Source organism: Eumetopias jubatus, unplaced genomic scaffold (assembly GCF_037043125.1).
Source record: "Eumetopias jubatus isolate StellerSeaLion01/CBP00866 unplaced genomic scaffold, mEumJub1_p1.0 scaffold_8, whole genome shotgun sequence".
Classification (NCBI taxonomy): Eukaryota; Metazoa; Chordata; class Mammalia; order Carnivora; family Otariidae; genus Eumetopias; species Eumetopias jubatus.
This window is the reverse complement of record NW_028274814.1, coordinates 142,550,928-142,570,135: the sequence shown is the minus strand read 5'-3', so window position 1 is coordinate 142,570,135 and position 19,208 is coordinate 142,550,928. Positions and strand designations below refer to the sequence as shown.

General features: G+C 56.0%; 1 protein-coding gene across 2 annotated transcripts in view; it reads right to left on the bottom strand.

Annotated features, from left to right (window-relative positions):
- Positions 1-273: 273 nt before the first annotated feature.
- The window catches only part of SHANK3 (SH3 and multiple ankyrin repeat domains 3), a 61,289-nt gene continuing 42,354 nt past the window's right edge, over positions 274-19,208 (bottom strand). Inside the window, exons 1-5 of one of the 2 annotated variants that reach the window (XM_088025459.1) lie at positions 5,807-5,883; positions 4,621-4,827; positions 4,103-4,386; positions 1,345-1,490; positions 274-798 (exon numbers count right to left, since the gene is read on the bottom strand). In XM_088025459.1, the coding sequence (XP_087881585.1) occupies positions 274-798; positions 1,345-1,490; positions 4,103-4,386; positions 4,621-4,827; positions 5,807-5,883 (1,239 nt within the window). Of the gene's footprint in view, positions 799-1,344; positions 1,491-4,102; positions 4,387-4,620; positions 4,828-5,806; positions 5,884-19,208 lie in introns of those variants that run through there. The other variant, XM_088025458.1, reaches the window with a different exon arrangement.

The following is a 19,208-nucleotide window of genomic DNA, read 5'->3' as shown; positions in this document are numbered from 1 at the left end:
CTTCAAAAATCAAGATTTAGGAAACCACAATTGCCACTGACATACAAGCAATTCCACCTTGTTAGAGGGTGACAGAGGGAGGACAGATTTGCTGGGGGAGGATTTTGATTGAGTCAGGGAGGGCAGGTAGGAAGAAGTCCAGAAAGCATCTCTTCATAGATATATATATACATATTATATATATATATTTATATTTATATTTATATTTATTTATTTCATCTTTGTTTTCTTGGGAGTAAAGGGCTCATTGGGTCTGTTGGGAGTGGGGTCGGATCAGGAGGCGGCGGTCAGTTCTGGGAGATCTGTGGTCTCCATTTCATAATACCCCTTTGCATTAGAAAAGGTCTTCCCCTTCAAGATCTCTGTGAGTTGCTGTAGTCGCTTGGCAAAAGAAAGTACTTGGGGAGCTTTAGTGATAGGTGGGGGAGCGTGTGGGGGTAGGGGGCGGGGTGGGGTTGGGGCCGGGGGTTTGGGTCGAGGTCGAGGTCGAGATGCAGGGGGGCTGGGAGGAGGTTGAGGAGGGCGTTGGAAGTACCAAGGAGGGCGAGCAGAAGGGCGGGCAGAAGGTTGTCTAGCCGGGATTGCTTGAGAAGTCGGATGGGGAGGGGTGGGCAGTTGAGCCATGTGCAAGGCATTAGAACCGATCTTGGAAGCAATCCAGTTCAGATAGGGCCAGGTGGCCGTGTAGACTCCGGGGCGCTTAGCTCGGGCACAGCCTACCCCCCAGCTTGTGACTCCCACGACCACATAGGTGTTTGCCACGTTGTCTCTGCACATGAGAGGCCCGCCGCTGTCCCCCTGCCCAGAAGGACACAGAAGTCACTCTCTGTCTGAGCCACTTTTCCCCTGCCCAGAAGGGCCATAGGCTCTGGAAGGACAGTTTCTTCAGTCACATGGCTTCTTGCTGCCATGAACACAAGTGGTGGTGGTAAACTTTGAGTTGGTATCAACAGCTTCAGGTGGATGGGAGAAGGGGATGGATTGTCACGGGTCTCCTTGCAGTGAGGAGGGAAGATAAGCGACCCATATGTCCACGTATGAGGCTTTATGCATGCATGGGCATGTGTGTACAAGTGGATTTGAAGGTTTTGTATTCTGGTGAGGAGAGGTAAGCATTCTCTTCCAGGGTGGTGTTCGGGTGGTATGATCTCTGTGTCACGGTGGGATAAAGCTGTCTGTGTGGTGACTGGTTCTTTGTAGGGGCCCCAGGTATCACCTCCCGTCCTCACTGCTACAAGATGGGACCAGGGAAAGGGTCACTGAAGCAGGGCCCTGGAGGGAGTGGAGTTCAGGGATTCACAAAAGAGGTGTTCGCAGGGAAAGGGGCGCCCGAAGGGAAGTTACCTGGCAGGTGTCGATCTTGCCTTCAGGGTACCCTGCACACACATTGGTTGAACGAATGCGCCCGTTGTACCACTGGGTGGAGTTACATAAGTCGAGGTCGATGAGGTTCACACGGGCCTCCTGCAGTATAGGTGCGATCCTGTAGGCTACAGTCAGGCGGCTCGGTGGTCAGCAATCACAGAAGACACGTTTTGGGAAAGCCCTGCCTCCTCCCTCCACGGAACCCCCATCATCCTGAAATGCTCTACTTCAACCTAAAATCCATGAAAGCCAATGCCCCTGGCCTCTCCTCAGATACTTGTGAAGGATGTGGGGTGGTGGAGGCATATACAGGTGAAGAGGAGGGGCAGTGCATGGAGGATGAGCAGATGCGGCTGCAGGAATGTGTGTTGATGCCAGATGATTATTCACAGCTACAGCCAGGATGTGTCACCTCATTTACACCCCATAGTGACCCCCTGTGTTAAGCGCTGTGACTCACCTTGCCTCCAATCAAGAGCTTGGAGCACCACTTGCCCAAACATCCTGGTAGGGATGTGGTGTGGCTTGGATTCAGACCAAGGTTTTCCTCTCTACACTCAAATCCAGGACACACATTTCATTTCCCCACAGTATGGCTCTAAGTCACCGTCATTGCTTTTTATCCCCCGTTAAACCCCTCAGCTCAGTTCTGGACAGGATCTGCTGGAGCTGGGCAGATGAGTCCCTCCCCGCATACCTCCCATCCCTTTTGAAGTTACAGAGAAGGAGGAGCTGCAGGATGGCCTCCACAGACACAGACCCTGTCAGGGGCATAGGTGGTCGGAATAACCAGAAGGCAGGTCAGAACATCCTGTACAGCCCCAGAGGCTCCATCATGACCTTTGGGTTAAGAAAGGCCCAGCGCGGGCTTTGATTCCATCAGCCAACCTCACACCTGGCTATAGGGGCAGCTATCCCCTCTTCATCAAGTGGCCTCCCCCCACCACAGCCGCACCCACAGCCCAGCCACAGCCTGGTGGGTGGGTCTGACATCGCCCGCATCCGGGTGGAGAGGTGGCGGATCACACTTGGAACATGGCAGTGTAGGCCAAGTGGGAAGCCAGAACCAAGTGGAGCAAAGTGGATGGAGCTAGGCACACAGCGTTCAGACTGTGTGTTTGTGTGGCTTGGACTGCGTCTCCAGGCCCTTCAGGTCAACTTTGCATACCACCCAAGAAGGGTTAGTTTTGTACTTGCACTGTCCCCAAGGCAGGGGTGACATGGAAATGACCACCACAACAGGCCTGGTCGCTTATGGTGATCTTTTAGATCTATGGAAGAGCCAGATGACCTGGAAGAGAACAGGGTTTTCTCAATCCCAACACCTTGGCTTTATATGCTAACAAGTCCACAAGAACTTGAAATTCAATAGAAAAGGAGGACTACCCCAGAAGCATATGGGCTCAAGGAGGAGGTAGAAAAAGGAAGGTCTGCAGGAATGTCACAGAAATTTGGAGGCTGGGGATTTCTTTAAGACTTGGCCTTACCAGTGGGGGATGGATTCACCAGAAGATGGTAGAAATCCCACTAAGTTGAGGAGGATTCTAGAACAAAAGAGGTCTTGTGTGATGTCCAGGGTGTAGCTGGGAGCCTATAATCCTTTTGAGAGATAGGACAGCAAAGGTGGTGGTAGGGGTGGTAGTGTAGGTGGGAACCCTGAGATCAGCCCCCCCAGGGATGACAAGAACCCTGGGACACTGCGCACATGTTCGGGTGGGTGGGCAGAGCAGGGTAGGCTGGGGGCTGGGACAAGAAGAATGCTCTAGAGGCATCAGCAGAGCTATGGACATCAATAGACAGAGGTTGATACCCCAGGTCAGGGAGGGAAGGGCCAGCAGAGGCCAGTGAAAACAGGGGTGCCCGGGAGGAGAAGCAACCCAATCAGAGAAGGGGAGCAGCCTAGAGAGAGGGAAGAAGTGTTACAGGAAGCATTCTGAAACTACCAGGGTTTTGTCACCAGAAAAGGCTGAGTTTTGAACCCCAAATGACTAAAGTGCCTTGAATTAGGAGCCCTCAGTTTTCCATTATCAAGGGACAGAAGAGCTTTCAGTCTCTCTTCTCATCCCCAATGTGGCTGGGTAAAAAGTCCATGTGGTCACCTGTGGAAAGCTGAAAGGCCTAACCTCCTCGTCAAACCCTTGCTGCCCACTGCTGGCCTGCCAAGAACCCTGGCCCCTCTCTCCAGAGAAAAGGAAGTCACTCGGATGGGGAGGGTGGATTCTCGCATTGTGACCAGTGAGGGTGTGGAGCTGAGGTTCACTGAGGTCTAGAGGGCGGGGCTCTGGGGTCTCAGAGCTCAGAGACCACATGACATGGCCCTTGCACTCGCAGATGGGGAAATGGATGTCCAGAGAGGAGAGGAGTTGGCCCACAACCACAAAACCCCATCTCGAGCTCTTCTCCAAGTGCCGTTTCAGGGGACAATCCCCCATTTCCAGAAGGTAGCAACTGGGGTTCCAGGCCCCAGATAGAGCCACAGCCCATACCCCATTCGAAAAATGCCCAGGTTCTCCTGGGGCTGCATGCACCCTTCCACCCGGCGACCACACGAGCCATCAGTGGTGAGGTTGTGGACAGGGGACTCGGCGGCCAGTTTCTCCCGCTCTAAAAGGGGACAGTGTCCCGCATTCTGGTGGACATCACCACTAGGCACCACATATGACCCCTGCACTTCAGAGACCACTGAGGGGATGACCAGCAGTGCCCCTACCCCTGTGAGAGCCCCTCCTGTACTCACCTTTCTCTCTCAAGAATCCCCAGCCAGCCACCCAGCAGGCCTGAGGAACTCTAGGTGGGCCCGCCCTAAATTGGGGCAGGCAGCCTGTTCCGATGAATTGCCCACAGGGAACGGGAGGGGTGATCTTCATGAGAGCGATGTCATTGTGCTTTAAACTGGGGATGTATTTCTCATGAATGATGATTTTCTCGACATATCTCTCCTGTTGAGGCGGCTTCGCTGGCTTATCGTTCCCATACACAATTTCCCTTGCTCCAAAAATCAGTCTCCAGTCATATACTTTTCTGTGGGCACAGAGGCAAGCCAGGTCATCCTCAGAAAGGACGGGCTCGACAGAAACCTCCGGTGACCATGACCCTCAGAGCCCTCCCCCAGCAAGGGCCTAGGCCCACCCACTCACAGTCTGGTTGCCACAAGGCCCAGAGCCCCGGGGAGACTGCGCACAGAGAGCCCTGGAGAATGTCCCTTTCTGGGAAGAGGCTTTCTGAAGACCTCCCTCCACGCGCTCCCACACGTACTTTTTGGAGATGAAGCAGTGGGCAGCAGTAAGCAGCCAGTGGGAGTTCAGCAAGGTGCCTCCACACGCATGGTACCTTCGGTTATTGTGGGACGTGAAGACCTGGAGGCTGACCATCCAGGGCCAGGCCCCGATGGTTGCATCCTGCCCTCCGACGATACGGCCACTTCCCGGTGGGTTCTGCCTGAACTGTAACCCACAGGGGGCACTGAGGAGAGACCAGGGGCACAGTTCAAACCAAGAAGAGGCACAGCCTGTCCTCACACCTGCACGATGGGGGAAGCAGGGTTAGGGGGCTGGGCAGAGTGGGGCAGCCGGGAGTGTGGAGGGTCTGAGGGGGAGCTGCTGAGGAGAGGTGCTGTCAGGGCGGTAGGGAAGCCGGAAGATGCAGGCTCCAGGAACTGGTTTTGAGGAGTATGAGTTCTGGGGTCTTGTGGGTGTAGCTACAAGGTGAGGAAAGAAGGCACCGTAGGAAGCAGGACAGATGATAAGGGCCCTAGAAATATGGGAGGTCCCGAGGCAGAGGGGGAGGCTAGAGGTGGAGAGAGAGAGGTGTAATGGCTTGAGGTCTTTAGAGCCAATTCTGGGCGGGAGACTCAGGAAACAGCCACAGGGGTCTTGGGGCTGCGATGTGGGGTTGGATGGTGGCAGGAGGAGGGAGAGTAGCCAAGGCAGGTCCAGTGATCCCAGGTGTGGGGAGGAACGGGCGTCCAGGGGTAGAAGTTCTGGGAACTGGGGAGTGGCCACAAGAGTTTGGGGGTACCTTGGGGGCTGTCAGAGTCTAAGGTGGAGGCCGGACCCTAGAAGAATGCCATGACAATACCCTGGGGTCTTTGGGGTCAGCCACAGGTGGGGGCACCTCAGTATCTGTGGGAAGAAAGGGGTTTCTAAAAATTGGGACTTGATGTGCAAGAGGCAGTGAGGTCAGTCTCTAGGTGAGGAAAGGGCCCCAGCGTCTGTGCTACGGGAGGCATAGGAGCCCAGGGGTCAGCCCTGGGGTCTCTTGGCTGATGAAGCCGGAAGCAAGGATGGTCTGAGTTGGGGATGTGGGTCACACCCGTGAGACCCAGGGCACTACTAAGGCCCAAGCTTGGCCTCCTCCCTAGCCCTGGACAGAGGGAGTCTGGGTGGGGCTTGCTATTCAGAAGACACTCTTTCCACCCCCCAGAGGTGTCCCTGACACTTACTCACACGTGGCGTTATCTTTGGCAACCACAGACACTGCCAAGGCCAGCAGAACGGCAGTTGGCAGCATCTCTACCATACTCCTGCCCCAGCCTGGCCTGGAAGCCCAGTGACCTCACAAAGCTCTGTGGCCTCCTGACCAATCAGCATGGCTACATCCCCCCCTCCCCCACCCCAATAGTCAGGCCAGGCAGGAGCCCTTTAGCTTAACCGGTCCAGGCTGAAACAAGATCACAGGTTTCTGTACAGGCTCCTCTGCACCCCTCGGGTGATGGGGGCTCATGTGCAGCCCCCTCCCTCTGTCCCAAGGCCAGGATCTTCATTCCCAGTTATCCTTCGAGGGTTCCGTATCGTCTGAGTATCCAGTTTTGTGCAGTGTCAGGGTCTGCCCCTCATGCAAGCTGCAACCACAGTTCCTGTTCCAAGTCATGGGGTGAGGGGCAGCTCTGTCCCTCTGTGTCAAGATGATGCAGCATGTCAATGGTCACAGGGTGTCGGGCTCACCAGATTAATCGATCCTTAACACTGTGTAGGGCAAATTGTCTTTCCCTCTTCCAAGTACCTACTATCAGCACACTTTTCAAAGAGCCATTTTGAATTTCTCTACTTTAGGACTACAAAGCCCACCTTTCTATTCACTGCTGCATATCACAGGGTCTGGTGTTTCCTACCTGAGTGTCTCCAGGTCTCCTCTCTGGGACCTACATGCAGGAAGATGTGTCTCCTATACCTGAGGGTCAGGAATTCTCACCACAATCACCTGAATATCCTGAGGTTTCATTTCTTCTGATTGTCAGGAGACGGCATCTCACCGACGGGAGGATGACAAATGCTCACCTCACATACCTGCATGTTAAGAAGTTTCACCTTCCTGTAGGAGTGTGAGCAGGTCACACCTCCACCTGCATGAAGGGCAGTGTCCCCTCCTCTCCCTGAGTGTAAGTTCTCCACCAGACCATCTGAGCATCAAGAGGTTGTCCCTTGCCTGCCGGCGTGTCAGGACACCTCATAGCTTCTTCCTGAGTGTTAAGAGTTTTCAGATTGTGAAATGAGCTTTATTCTTCTACTATCTTCTCTAACTGAATGTCACACTTTCTCAGCTCACATAACTTTCAGGAGGTCACACACCCTTCAACTGAATATCCAATAGGTCTTATATATCTTTACCTGAGTATCAGGAGCCATCATCTCCTTTTCCTGAATCTGAGGATATCTCTTTTCTTCCATCTCAAGGCCAAAGGCCTCATCTCTACCACCCGAGTGTCACTTTGTGGCATGTTCTCTACCTGAGAACCCAGAGGTCTTTTCTATCCCCTACCTGAAGGTCAAGAGGTGCATCTCACCTATATGAGCGCACTGAGGTTTCCTTGGCCATACTGAAGTACCAGGAAGTCTCATGTCCCCTACTTGAGTACAGTCTCCCTCCCTGCCTAAAAGTCATGAGCTTTTATCTTCTCCACCTGAATATGACAAGGTCTCCTTTACTCAGTAGATGTCTGACATTCTCATCTCAGCTCCCTGATTGTCTGAAGGTTTCTGTCTCCTTCCTGAGGGTCCTGAGATCTCATCTCCCCTACCTTAGGGTCACAAAATCTCCTATCTCCCATTCTAGTATAAGGAGGTCTTCTATGCCCTACCTGAGTGTCGGGAGATCTTGTCTCTCATCTCTTCTGCTAGATCTGGAGTTTCCATCTCTTCTCTCTTAGTGACCAAGGGATCTCCTCTCCCCCTGTTTGAATGTGCCAAGGTCATATCATGCCTACCTGCAGGTCTGGTGTCTCCCTCTCTTCTACTTAATTGTCAGACCTCTCATTTCCTCTCCATGAGTGTCCCCAAGTCTACTCTTCTTGCAGGTCAGAAGGTCTTGCCTCTCCTAGTACGGGGTGTAGGAATGCTGACAATACTGACTCCATTTCTGGTCATGTTTGCACAGTGACTTCTCTTGGGGCTGTGTGTTCCAGGTGCCTTGGAGATTGACGTATACCTCAGAAATGCCTGCCAAGGCCAGGATGGGGGGAGGCTTGTTTTTGCCTCCCAAGAATCTGTTAGAGATAACCTAGTCTTTTCCCTTGCTGAGGCACAGGTGGTAGCACAAGACCTAATTACAGGTTAGCTGTCAATTAGGTGCATGCAAGTCCTCTGAGATGCATGTGAACCCTTTGATCTCACTACAGTGTCCTTCTGCGTGTCCCCTCACTCTATCAAATCTGTGGACTAAGGTCTGGATGTTGCAGAATAACTCTGCAGCTGCTGTGGATCGTCCTCTGCCCGATCCACCTCTCAATAAGTTACCCTGAATAAAACTCCGTGCAAACGGTATGGAGTGGGCTGCTTGGTTTTCCAGTCTCAAAATGCCTTCTCTGTTTGGGGAATACTTTCCTGTCCCTCCTCCACCTTCTGACACTGGGCCAGGACTTCTCATCTTTGTTCAGCAGGGAGGGACAAGGCAGGATGATCCAACTCCCTTGAGTTTTTGGTATGTATTACTTACATTCCTGCCAAGCAACAAGTTGTATTTCCCCTTGATGAATGTAATTGGGCCTCAATAACATCACCTTTGTGAGTGTCACAAGATTTTTATCGCTGCTACCTGCATGTCAGGAAGGCTCCCTGTTTTCCACCTGAGTATAAGGAGGATGTGTGTCTCCTAGGGAAGTTTCAAGGCCCTTGTGTACTTTCCCCAAATGGTAGGTTTTTTACTTCTCAGACCTGAGTGTCACAGAACATATTTCTTCCCTACCTGCTCTTGTATATAAGTGTCCAAGGCCTTTTCTTTTTCTTTTTCTTTTTCTTTTTTTTTTTTGTAGCCTTCATGTCAGGTGGTCTCCCCTCCTTTACCTGAAGTTCAGGAAGTCCTATTTCACCAACCTGAGTGTTAACAGTTTGCAACTCACCCACTGAGTGTTAGGAGGCCTCACGTATTTTAACTGAGTGTCAGATTGTGCCTGATAAAGTAACCAAAAAGGCTTTGGAATCATAGTTCAAGAAATGGCAACAGGAATTCAAGATGTGATCATTAAAATTTTGACTGTTTAAGAAAACACCTATTCAGGAGTTTTTACAGGATTTTAATGGGCATAAAACTGATATGGTATTTAGGTCCATGAGAAGCATTTAGCAGAATTATGTAAACATTTATTTTGATGTTAATATGTGCAATTTTCCAGAAATCACAACCTTTGCAAGTATTTAAACATATGATGAAAATAGGGTGCCTGGGTGGCTCAGTCAGTTAAGCGTCTGCCTTCGGCTTGGGTCATGATCTCTGGGTCCTGGGATGGAGTCCCTCATCTGGCTCTCTGCTCAGCAGGAAGCCTGCTTCTCCCCCTGCTTGTGCTCTCTCTCTCTCTCTCCCTCCCTCTCTCAAATGAATAAATAAAATCTTTAAAAAAAATGTTTTAAAGAAAATGTTATAAGCTTCAAGATGAAAAGCAGTACCTAGTTTTTCAAAACACTAGGGTCATGCAATAACACAGTTAAAGACCCAATGCCTAGATTCTAGAAGACAACTACTGTCTGACTCCACAGAGTCACATTCACTTCTGATTCTAGAAGGGGCTGCTGGTCATAGTAACTGCCCCCGTGGCCACAGGATAGGAACATGGCCCACCCAGGTTTAATTTTGTCATTAAACCTAATGGAAGAAGCAAACATCTCAAATAAAAGTGACTTCTACACTCTGTTCCAAAGCACAAGGGGAGAGGTAGGAAAGTACCAGACAGTTAGGACTCTGGGCCCAGAAGATGCGGTCCCAATGGCTACTGGGGGCTTGACTCAGGCCAACGTGAAGCTCCCAGCGCAGGGAGCAGGATGAGGGGTTCCCCATCCCCACCCCCCCTCCACCTCACCTCCCTCCCTGCCCTCCTCCATTCCCACTCCCATAGCCCCACCTGCTTACCCCCAGCCTGCTTCCTGCTCCTCACTTCCGAACCCCTACCCTGCCCACCTGACCAGTTCTACTCCCACACCACCTTTCCTCACCCTGATCCCTAAGCCTCTTCAGCGAGGCCCTCTGCAGAGGAGACACCTTGTCCATCCATCCCAGGTTGTCCACAGGATCTCGGGCAGGGGCCGCTGGGGTGAGGGAGAGTTAGGGCTACAGCCTCTACTCCAGGCTCTAGAAAGAGTGTTGGTGAGTTGCTTAGAGGCCCCAAAAGGACATCCTTAGGCCATGAGGGGACCTCAGCCCTCAGTGAGAATGTCTTTGCCCCAAAGTGCTTGGGGCTTCAGCTCCCCCAGCCCTGAACCTACGATTTCCTCTGCCACATCTTCTCTCACAGGTGGTGAAGGTTCTGACTCGTCTTCTGAGGCATGGGGAGACATTCATCTTCTCCCCCAAATCTCTTGGGAGCCAGAGTGGGTGTTGCTGTTTCCATGGAAGGCTTGCTGCCTCTGCCCTTGCTCTTCCTTTCTTCTGTTGAAAAGCTGTACTTACCCCAAGCTCTGACCCAGGCCTAGAGCGACCCAGGGTTCCACGTGCAGCTCAGAGGATACCTGTCCCCCCACCGCCGGCACACGCTCAGGCCCAGAGCAAATCAGGGTCCCGCCTGCACCCCTACACTTAGACAAGCCCCCCGCCAGGTCACTATGTCCTGACTTCCTTCGTGGCCTCTTCTGTTTGATGAACACAGTTGAAAGTGAAAATTAAAAATTTGAAAAAGTTGGAAATCTGAAATTGTGGGGCTTTCCAGACGTGAGCCTCCCAGGGCCTTCACCATTCCCTACCAGGCCACGCAGACCCACACTTGCTCCCTCTAGGCCCCTCTGCCTGCCCCTACCTCTTCTCGGTGAAGACGCTGGAGTCCATCCCTCTCCCACCCACTTTGCTCCCTCTGGGATCCTCACTTTCCGGGTGGCGTCTCCCACTGGCCCCACCCCTGACCCAGCAATAACCCTAGTGAAGGTCCACATCTATCACCATGTCCTATCTGATCCCCACCTTGACCCAGTGCAGCCAGGCTCTGCAGGCACGGGCCCTCCCAACACCTCGCCCTGTGACCGGCGCCTGAAGTGTCTACCGGCGGGTCACTGCCGCCCCAGCCCTCTCTCAGCTCCCGCTGGGCCTCCTGGGCCCACTCTGGGGGAAAATGTCCACCCGCTCACCACACTGTGAATCCGCCTTCCACCCGTTGAGGTGCTTCTGCCCTTCCTGTGGGCGGACCAGCCCCCACCAGTGCCACACTAGACGTGCCACACCATTGGCTGGGAGTAGCTGGCTGCTCACATGACTGTCAGCTCAGAGGGCAGAAGGAAAGCCTGAACAAGGGCAGTAGCCACGGGGGCAAGATAGCTGGGACAGACAAGAGAGGGTTCAAAGATGAGCAACAGAATTCAGAAAGAAAGGCACACGGTGGGGGGCGGGGGGGGGTGGAGGCAGGGGCCACAGAGGGCAACCGGACTTCTAGCCCAGGACGGCTCCTCAGTGAGCTGATGAGCAGACAGAAAAGCTTCCAGCTCAGGGAGCGCAGGCTGAGGTCCAGCAGCAGTCCGGAAGAGATGCGAGAAGCCTGGCATGTGGACGTGGAGGTCAACAAGGACACTGGGTCAGAGACAAGCATCTGAGAGTCACCAGTTCATGCGGTTGGATACTCGTGGCAAGTCTGAGGTTTGTCCAAGGGACAGCAGTTTGTGCTCCTACGAATTCTTCAAACAAGCAACTGAGAAAGTTTCATTTCTTATAAATTTATTACATAATAATATTATAATAATTATTATCAATAATAATAATATAAGAAACATAGATCTCTGTGGGGTGTATCACAACATCAGGGTCAGGAGGCCTCAGGACTGGAGCAGGGGTGAAATCCCCTGGATGGAACTCCATACAAAAGGAGGGGTGAAGCAGAACTGACCCTGTAAAGTTAAAAACCCAAATTGAACGGAACCAAAAACCCACAGGTGAGTGTGAGACCGAGTGTGTACGTGGCAGTCTGTTACAGTGACTGCTGCTGTGTGTGTGACCTGGTCTGTTGGTGAAGGGGTTACTGCGTGTGACTCTGCCCAGGGAATGGGGCCGGTGGGCCAGGGCGGGGCAGGCGGGCACAGACCGGCGTGCCAGGCCCCTGGGCTGTGAAAACTTCAGTTTTCTGTTTTTTTTTTTTTTTATTAAAAAAAGCTAGAAATATAAACAGAAACTTGTGAGTGACGTGGATGGAGCTTAGTCCAGACTCCAAACCCTAGGTTTAAAAACGTCCCAGGGCCCCCCACCCCACAGGTCATTGCTGAGTGTGAGGAGTCACAGTAAGGGGGGCTGGGGTGTCCTCTGGGGTGTCTCCCCAGGGCTTGCGGTGGCCTGACTCTAGGGGTCCTCTATGATCCCCCCAGAAGCCCAAGGTTGGGGGGGGAGGGCACTGCCTCCAAGGGCCCTTGGGAGCCTGTCCAAGCAGCAGAGCTTCACCAAGGAGGCCTGCCCAGGCTAGAGGAGGCTCTGGAAGGACAGGCTGGGCAAACAGCAGGTCCTAGGGTGCCTCTGACTTTCTTTGGAAGTGGAGATGGGGTGCTTTCATAGGCACATACCCATACATGCACCCTGTGCACACTGCTGAAACCCCCACACTATTCCAGAGTGGCCCCTCGGGACCACGCTCCAATCAGGCACACACAGGGTTCCGATGCACTCAGCCGCACCCAGAGTTTCACACACTCGCACATGTGCGCACACACAGGGCAGGAACAGGAGACTTTGGGGTCTGAGGCAGGGAGGCTTCTCTGCTGTGGTTGCCCAACAGTGTGGGGAGGAGGCTAGACCCCTCCTGGGAAGGGGCCCTGTGAGGGACTTGGCCGGGGGGGCGGACGCCAGGGCTCTGCCCCTCCCCAGGGCAATGGTCTCCCAGGCCACCTGACCTTGCTAGTGCCCAGCAGGACTCGCTGCCTGCCGCCCCCTCCTCCACGCAGCACCTGAAGGGTCGGTGGGGCACACTACAGCTCAGCGAGGGGAGAGGGCCGAGCCGGGGCCCCAGGGCGGGCTACTAGGACCCTGGCCAACCCCAGACCAGCTGGAGCGTCCCCCGCCCCATGTGGGGTGGCAGTGGCAGTGAGGGGCCAGAGATGGAAGACTGGGCAGCAGCAGCGGAACCAGTGGGGGGCTGTAGGGGAGTGGAAGGGAAGCTATTAAGGACAGAGATATTTGTTCCTTTTCTCGTTCCAAATATAGAGTGGATTAAAATATGCAAAACAGGGGGGCTCCTAGGCCCCCAACCGAGAACCCCAAGTCTCCCCCCTCCCCCCGAGTCACCAAGGTGTGTCCTGACCTCGCATGCTGGACTAGTTCCCCCCCTCTGAGAGAGTAGCCACCAGGAGCTGTGCGGGAGATGGTCAGGCCGGAGCACCCCACCCCCAACCCTCTCCCGCTCCAGCCTCCCTGGCCCTCGCCCTTCCTGACCGTGTGCTGGGTGGGACTCGCCGGCCGGGGAGGGCACTAAGCAATGTACAGGGCAAGTCTCCGAGCAACAGCAAACAGGACGATTCATGCAACATTCCTGGCCCGGGCGCCGTTGTGGGGGGCGGGCCGAGCCCGCGGCCCGGGGGTAGGGGTGGGGAGCCCTGCCGGCAGGGCGCGGCTGGGGCGTGGGGAGGGGGCGTCAGCTGCCGTCCAGCTGCCTGAGCGCGCGCTCGATGTTCATGCGGTGGCCCACGCGCGTGACGCCCAGCTCCACGAAGTCGTCCTTGGTGAGCGCCGGCAGGTGCGCGCCCTCGATTTCGTGGTCCTCGAAGCGGTCGCGGTGCTCGCCCAAGTGGATGCTCTCCAGCCAGTCGCCCACGTCGAACTTGCTCCAGAGCTGCAGCGGCTTTTGTTGGAAGGGCCGGCGCGGGCCGGGGGCCCCGGGGCCGGGGCCGGGGCCAGGCGCTGGCGAGGGCAGCGGCGACGGCGAGGGCGAGCGGCTGCGTGCGCTCACGCTGCGCACCACAAAGCGCACCTCCTTCGGCTCGTGCGGGATGGAGAGGCTGGACGACTTGAGGATGGTGGGAGGCGTGAGGCCGAAGGGCCGCCCCGCGCCCCCCGCGCCCGCCCCCAGCCCCTCCACCCGCTCCAACGACGCGGGCTTCACTGGGCTCGGGGCGCGCCGCGCCACGGGGTAGCGGCCGCCGGGCCGCACCGGGTAGGAGGCCCCGCTGCCCGGGCCCCCGGGGCTGCGCTGCGCTGAGATGGAGCTCAGCTCACCGAGGCTGCTGAAGAGCCTGCGGAGGGAGAGGGGGTCAAGGCCAGGTGAGGGGCGCCAGGAGACGCGGGGACAGGCGGAGGGGAGCGGGGCCGGTGACCAGCAGGACGCTGGGGGCGGAGCTTGGGGCTGGAGGGTGGGTGGGCGCCAGGAGACGCGGGGACAGGCGGAGGGGAGCGGGGCCGGTGGCCAGCAGGACGCTGGGGGCGGAGCTTGGGGCTGGAGGGTGGGTGGGCGCCAGGAGACGCGGGGACAGGCGGAGGGGAGCGCGGCCGAGGGCCGGGAGGACGCTGGGGGCGGAGCTTGGGGCTGGGTAACCGTAGGGCCACCGGAAGAAAGACGGGTGGGCTCCGAGGATTACGGCGGCCATTTTGTTTGGCCCCCAGGGTCAGAGCCAGGGCCCTGCTGGGGGAGAAAGTAAAACCAGTGGCCCTCTTCGCTCCATGGGCCCTCCAAGAGCAGCCCACCAGAGGAAACGCAGCCTTTCACGGCAAAGGGAAGACTGCCCCATCCCTGACAGCCTCCGACACTGGCTCTGGGCACTGCCCCATCCACCCATGCCCTGGAGGGTGAGACTCTGGCACTGCCCCTCACCACTCCCACACACAGCTCTGCTCTCCTGAGGAAACCCAGAGAAACCTGGGCGGGCTTCAGGGATGGCTGAGTGGTGGTAAAGGCTGGTGGTTGCACAGACTGACCAAGCCCATGAGTCAGACGGACACCAGGCCGCATTCATGCCCACGCAGAGCAGCTGCATGCGCAGGACAGGTGTGAGGCAGCGCACGTCCATGACACCCGGCCCCCCTGCGCAGGACAGCACACTACAGCCGCAGGAGCGCCCACACGTGCCACAGACATGCAGCGGAGCGGCAGGAAGGACAGGGGACTGCTCGTGACAGACGCAGCAGCACGTGTGTGCAGACACACACACACACACACACACACACACACACACACACACAGATGGTGCCTCACTACCCAACATCACCTGACAGGACCCCAGACCTGCAGCCCCTCTCCAGCATGGCCACAGTGGGGGGCCGACCTGGGAGGACCTCCAGAGAAAACCCTCTCCCTCATCCCACCTCCCCTCCTTTCCGTTCTTATCCCCAGTTGAGCCCAGGGGAAGCCTCAGGGGGCTGTCAGTGGGACAGAAGCCCCACGAAGCCAAGCAGAGCAGAGAGCAGGGTGGCCGTGAGAGGCATGGGATGGGCATGCTCACTTACACAGCCGGCGCTCGGGACCACCGCGCAGCTAGACAGAACAGCCACATGCAGATGGGCGGGAGAGAGCAATGAGAGAGAGTGTTAGCAGCCCAGGCCCACGCGGCAGGCACATGGCCCATAGTCACAACTACAGTAGGGCAGCCAGGTACAGGTCTCCCTGGCCAGACACCCACTGGGGGAGGAGCTCAGGTGCGATGGAAGGGAGCCAACCTGGAGCCGCTGGGGAAGGGGAATTGCAGGCCAGACTTGGGTAGATCTGGGTGGACTCCTGGTCTGCTTGTGTGACCTATTTTCTAGTTTGTGATGGGCAGATCAGAGTGGTGCCCATCCACTGGCTTTACTTGGAACGCTGTGAGGCAAGTGCTCAGCAGACACTTGGCACTTGGTGACACTTCGTGCCCCTTACACTCTCTGCGGCCTGCCCGGCCTCTCTCCAGCTGCCATCCGACCTCCCTCTCCCTGCCCCTGCCTAAGCTGGGCTAAGGACCCTCCTCTGGGTTCCCCCATCCACCTCTGTGCTGTCCTGGCTGGTGCCAGTCCCATACGGCACAGGGCACCTTCAGCATCCTTCCTCCCCTAAGTGTAGGTTTTGTCTTTTCCTCTCCCACCTGTGCAAGGTCAGCCTCTCCCTGGAGATCCAGCTCGGTCTGTCTCTCCCACTCAACCTCGGTTCCAATTTCCAACTCCCCTCACCTTCCACTGGCTTCTCTCCTCAGCCTCCGTCCCTGCTGCCCCCTCCCAATCACTCAGACCCACAGCAGAGCCTCTTGAAGAGACCAGACCAGGCCTCCCCCCCACCCAACCCCCAATGGAGAGGAGCTCCTAAGGACACCTGGGGCGGGCTCAGAGAACAGGCACCAACCAGAAGAAACCCCCCTGCTCCCACCACACCTGTCCTCCCTGGCACCACCTGGGCTTTGGGGCAAAGTAGGGCAGCAGTGAAGGGGGAGGGGGAGGGTACCCAAGGGAATGTTGCAGGGGGGTGGTGGGTGCCCAGGTGGTGGTGATTATAGGGAGAGGGGGGCAGTGCTGGGTAAGATGCTGAGGGAATGGTGCCCAGATAGCCCCACCAAGGCCCTCACACAGTGACCTCAGCCTAAGGCCCTGCATCTCAGGAGGGAATCCTGCCTAGCCCTGCCCCAAGGGCCAAGTTTCAGGGGAACCGTGTGGGTGTGCCTGGAGCCTCGGGTGTGACAGAAGCATATTGAAAAGTTGGCAGGACCACAGCCAAGCTGTGAAGGCAGAGAGAACAGGGTGGGTGCTGGGTAGTGCAATGGAGAGGCTTGGCCTGAGCCCAGAGCAGGGTCTGGGTTCCAGGAGGCCTTTCTGGCCAGTGCTGGAGACTTCCTGCCTGACAGAGGGGTGAGCTGGCTCTAGCAGCACCCAGGAAGACCTCCTGAGGAAAGGTGCTGGGTGCAAGGAGATGAGCACCTGCCAGAGAATATGGCTGATGCCTGGAGGTGCCTTGAGTGAGGCACTGAAGTGCCATGTTCCACTAGGCTGGGAGTGGGGAGAGAGAGCCAGTCCTAAGGGTGCCCAGGCATGCTGGACACGGCAGGAGGCCTAGAAGAAGAGCCTAAGGAAGTCTGTGCACTCCCAAGACCCGGACACAGCACGGTGTGGCCGAGAGGTCCCCATGGCCCAGGTGCCTGCCCCTCCCCTTCCTTTTGGGGAAAAGGGAACTGCTCACATCGTCCCCTGGGCAGGAATCCCAGCAGCATCCATGGCCAAGTTTCCACGCCCTTCTGCACACCCATCACTGTCCATTGCTGCTGTCAGCTGTCTGACCACCTCCCCAGCCAGGCCCCAGCCATGGCATGGCCACATCACAGCACCCGCCAGCCTCCAGAGGGCTTCTGGGCTACCCACCCTCTAACAAACGGTACCTCACCAGGCACCCCTGAATGCCGTCGGCAACCTCCTCCAGATCGCTCAGCAAGGCTCCATGGCCCCGGACGTCTCTTCCACCAACGTCTGAATGTGGTACTGTCTCGCTGCCTCGTGACTCTTCAGCCACTGAGGTCTGGCCTTGACCCCCCCCCACACACACACGCACACACACATGCACGCATGCATGCACGCACCTGCAGTTAAGTTACCAAGGCAGTAGCAGGACCCCTTGCTGACTTTCCTCTACCCCTTCCTTCCCAGATGGGTTTTGTGGGTTCTCCTTTTGGTTCCCACTTTCTCCTGGGCCGTGTGGTCTACTCCCACCCTTGGCTACGGCTGATGGGTGCAAAAATGCTACATGTGAGGCCCAGCTAATCTCATCTGAGCTCCAGACCTCTATGAGGACCGCCAAACATGCTCTCCCTTCCCCCAGTACTCCCCACACCAGGGACCTGGGAGCCACCATCAGCTCCTCCTCCTTTTCACCTGGAGGTCTCCTAGCATTAACCAAGGTCCTCACCCTCATCCCCCCAGCCACCTCAGGATCCAGTCATTACACGGTCTCACTCAGGACCTCTCACCTCATTTCCTAACTGCCCTCCTTGACTCCTAGTACTTAGCACAAAGCCAGGAACACAACTTACACTGAAAAAAAAATCATCAAACAAAAATAATTTGACGTGTCTCCCAGGCCTGACTGCTTTTTGGCCCATTGGTGCCAACAGACGAGAAAAAGCCCAAGCTCTGGTCCTGTCCTTTGTCTCAGGCCTCCTGCCACTGCACTCATGCAGGGCAGGTCTGGGCCTGGGGGCGTTTGCACTCTGGGAGTCCCATTCAGGGAGAGAATGCTCAACAGCAGCACAAAACTAGATACAACTTGTAAGCTTCGAAGCGCACTCTCTGGTCGTGGCATCTCCAGCCTTTTGCCTTCTCACTGCCCATATCCACTCACAGCTCTAACCCCAGCACACTCCAGATGTCCCTAGATCCCCTCATCTGTGAGCCCTTCCTGCTCTCCCAGCAGAGGTCAGGGCTCCTGAAGCATGTGACCGAGTTTCATGGGACCTGTGAGGACAAAGCATATCCCGGCCCCAGTGCCCCTGCACTGGCCATCACACAACAGGTGTCAGCCCAGGTCCCAGAAGCAGCCCAGCTGGTCTCGAAACACCTACAGTCACACAGGGTTGTATCCAGATCCCTGCCAAACATGTTAGCCGAACAGGGCCCACAAAAGGTCACCAGAGCAGGGTTTCTACCCCCATCGTAGGAGAGCGTGTCTTCTGCAAGACACTAATCAGTGATCTACCGAAGGAGCTGTCTGAGACCTGACAGGTGTGAGGCCATCAGAGGGGAAAGAAGTGTGCAGGACAGATAGCCCTTCACTTTGTATTTCCAAAGCTATGTCTCCATGAGCCTTTTTCAGTGAAACCTGGTGTGCGGGTCAGACAGATGTAAAACCGGGAGCCACAGCGGAACTCAGTGTCCCCATGGCGCTCAGAGCCACCATGGACTTCAGACCACATGCAGGATTCCAATCCACCTGTGGAGCGTGGAAGACAAATGGACTTGGGTGGTACACATGTGGGCCTCAAAGACCATGGTGGGGCTCTGAGAAGACAGATGTTCTGTCTATAACCAGGGCTAGACCCAAAACTGGAAGCGTAGAACAGGTGGATAGTCTGGGATCAATGTTCCAAAAAGCCAGAGGTCCTGGACCTTCCACCCAGAAAGAAGCCCCAGTACAGAAGAGCCAATCATTTCAAGGTCCTGAGCTTCAAAGCTGTGGCACACAGGGCAGCTTCAGTTGCCCGAGAAGAGCTTAGGCTGCAGAGTGTCTTGGGGCCACAGGGCATCAGGGCTGTCAGTGGGGAAGTGAGCAGAAAGGGGTGTTTCCTCTCCTGTGATGTCCATCAGGTGAAGAGAGGGACAGGCCTGGAGGCGAAATCAAGGGAACCCAGGGACCAGGCGGCCAAGGCTATTATTCTGGGGCCTCTGCCAGGAATGGTCCTGGGGAGGAGGCAGCCCCACCCCAATGTCAGGACTTCCCACACTTGGAACATTCCTCTAAGAGGCGGTATCACTAGCAGTTCATCACAAAATGAGAGGTGAGCGCTGAGTTCTAGCCACAG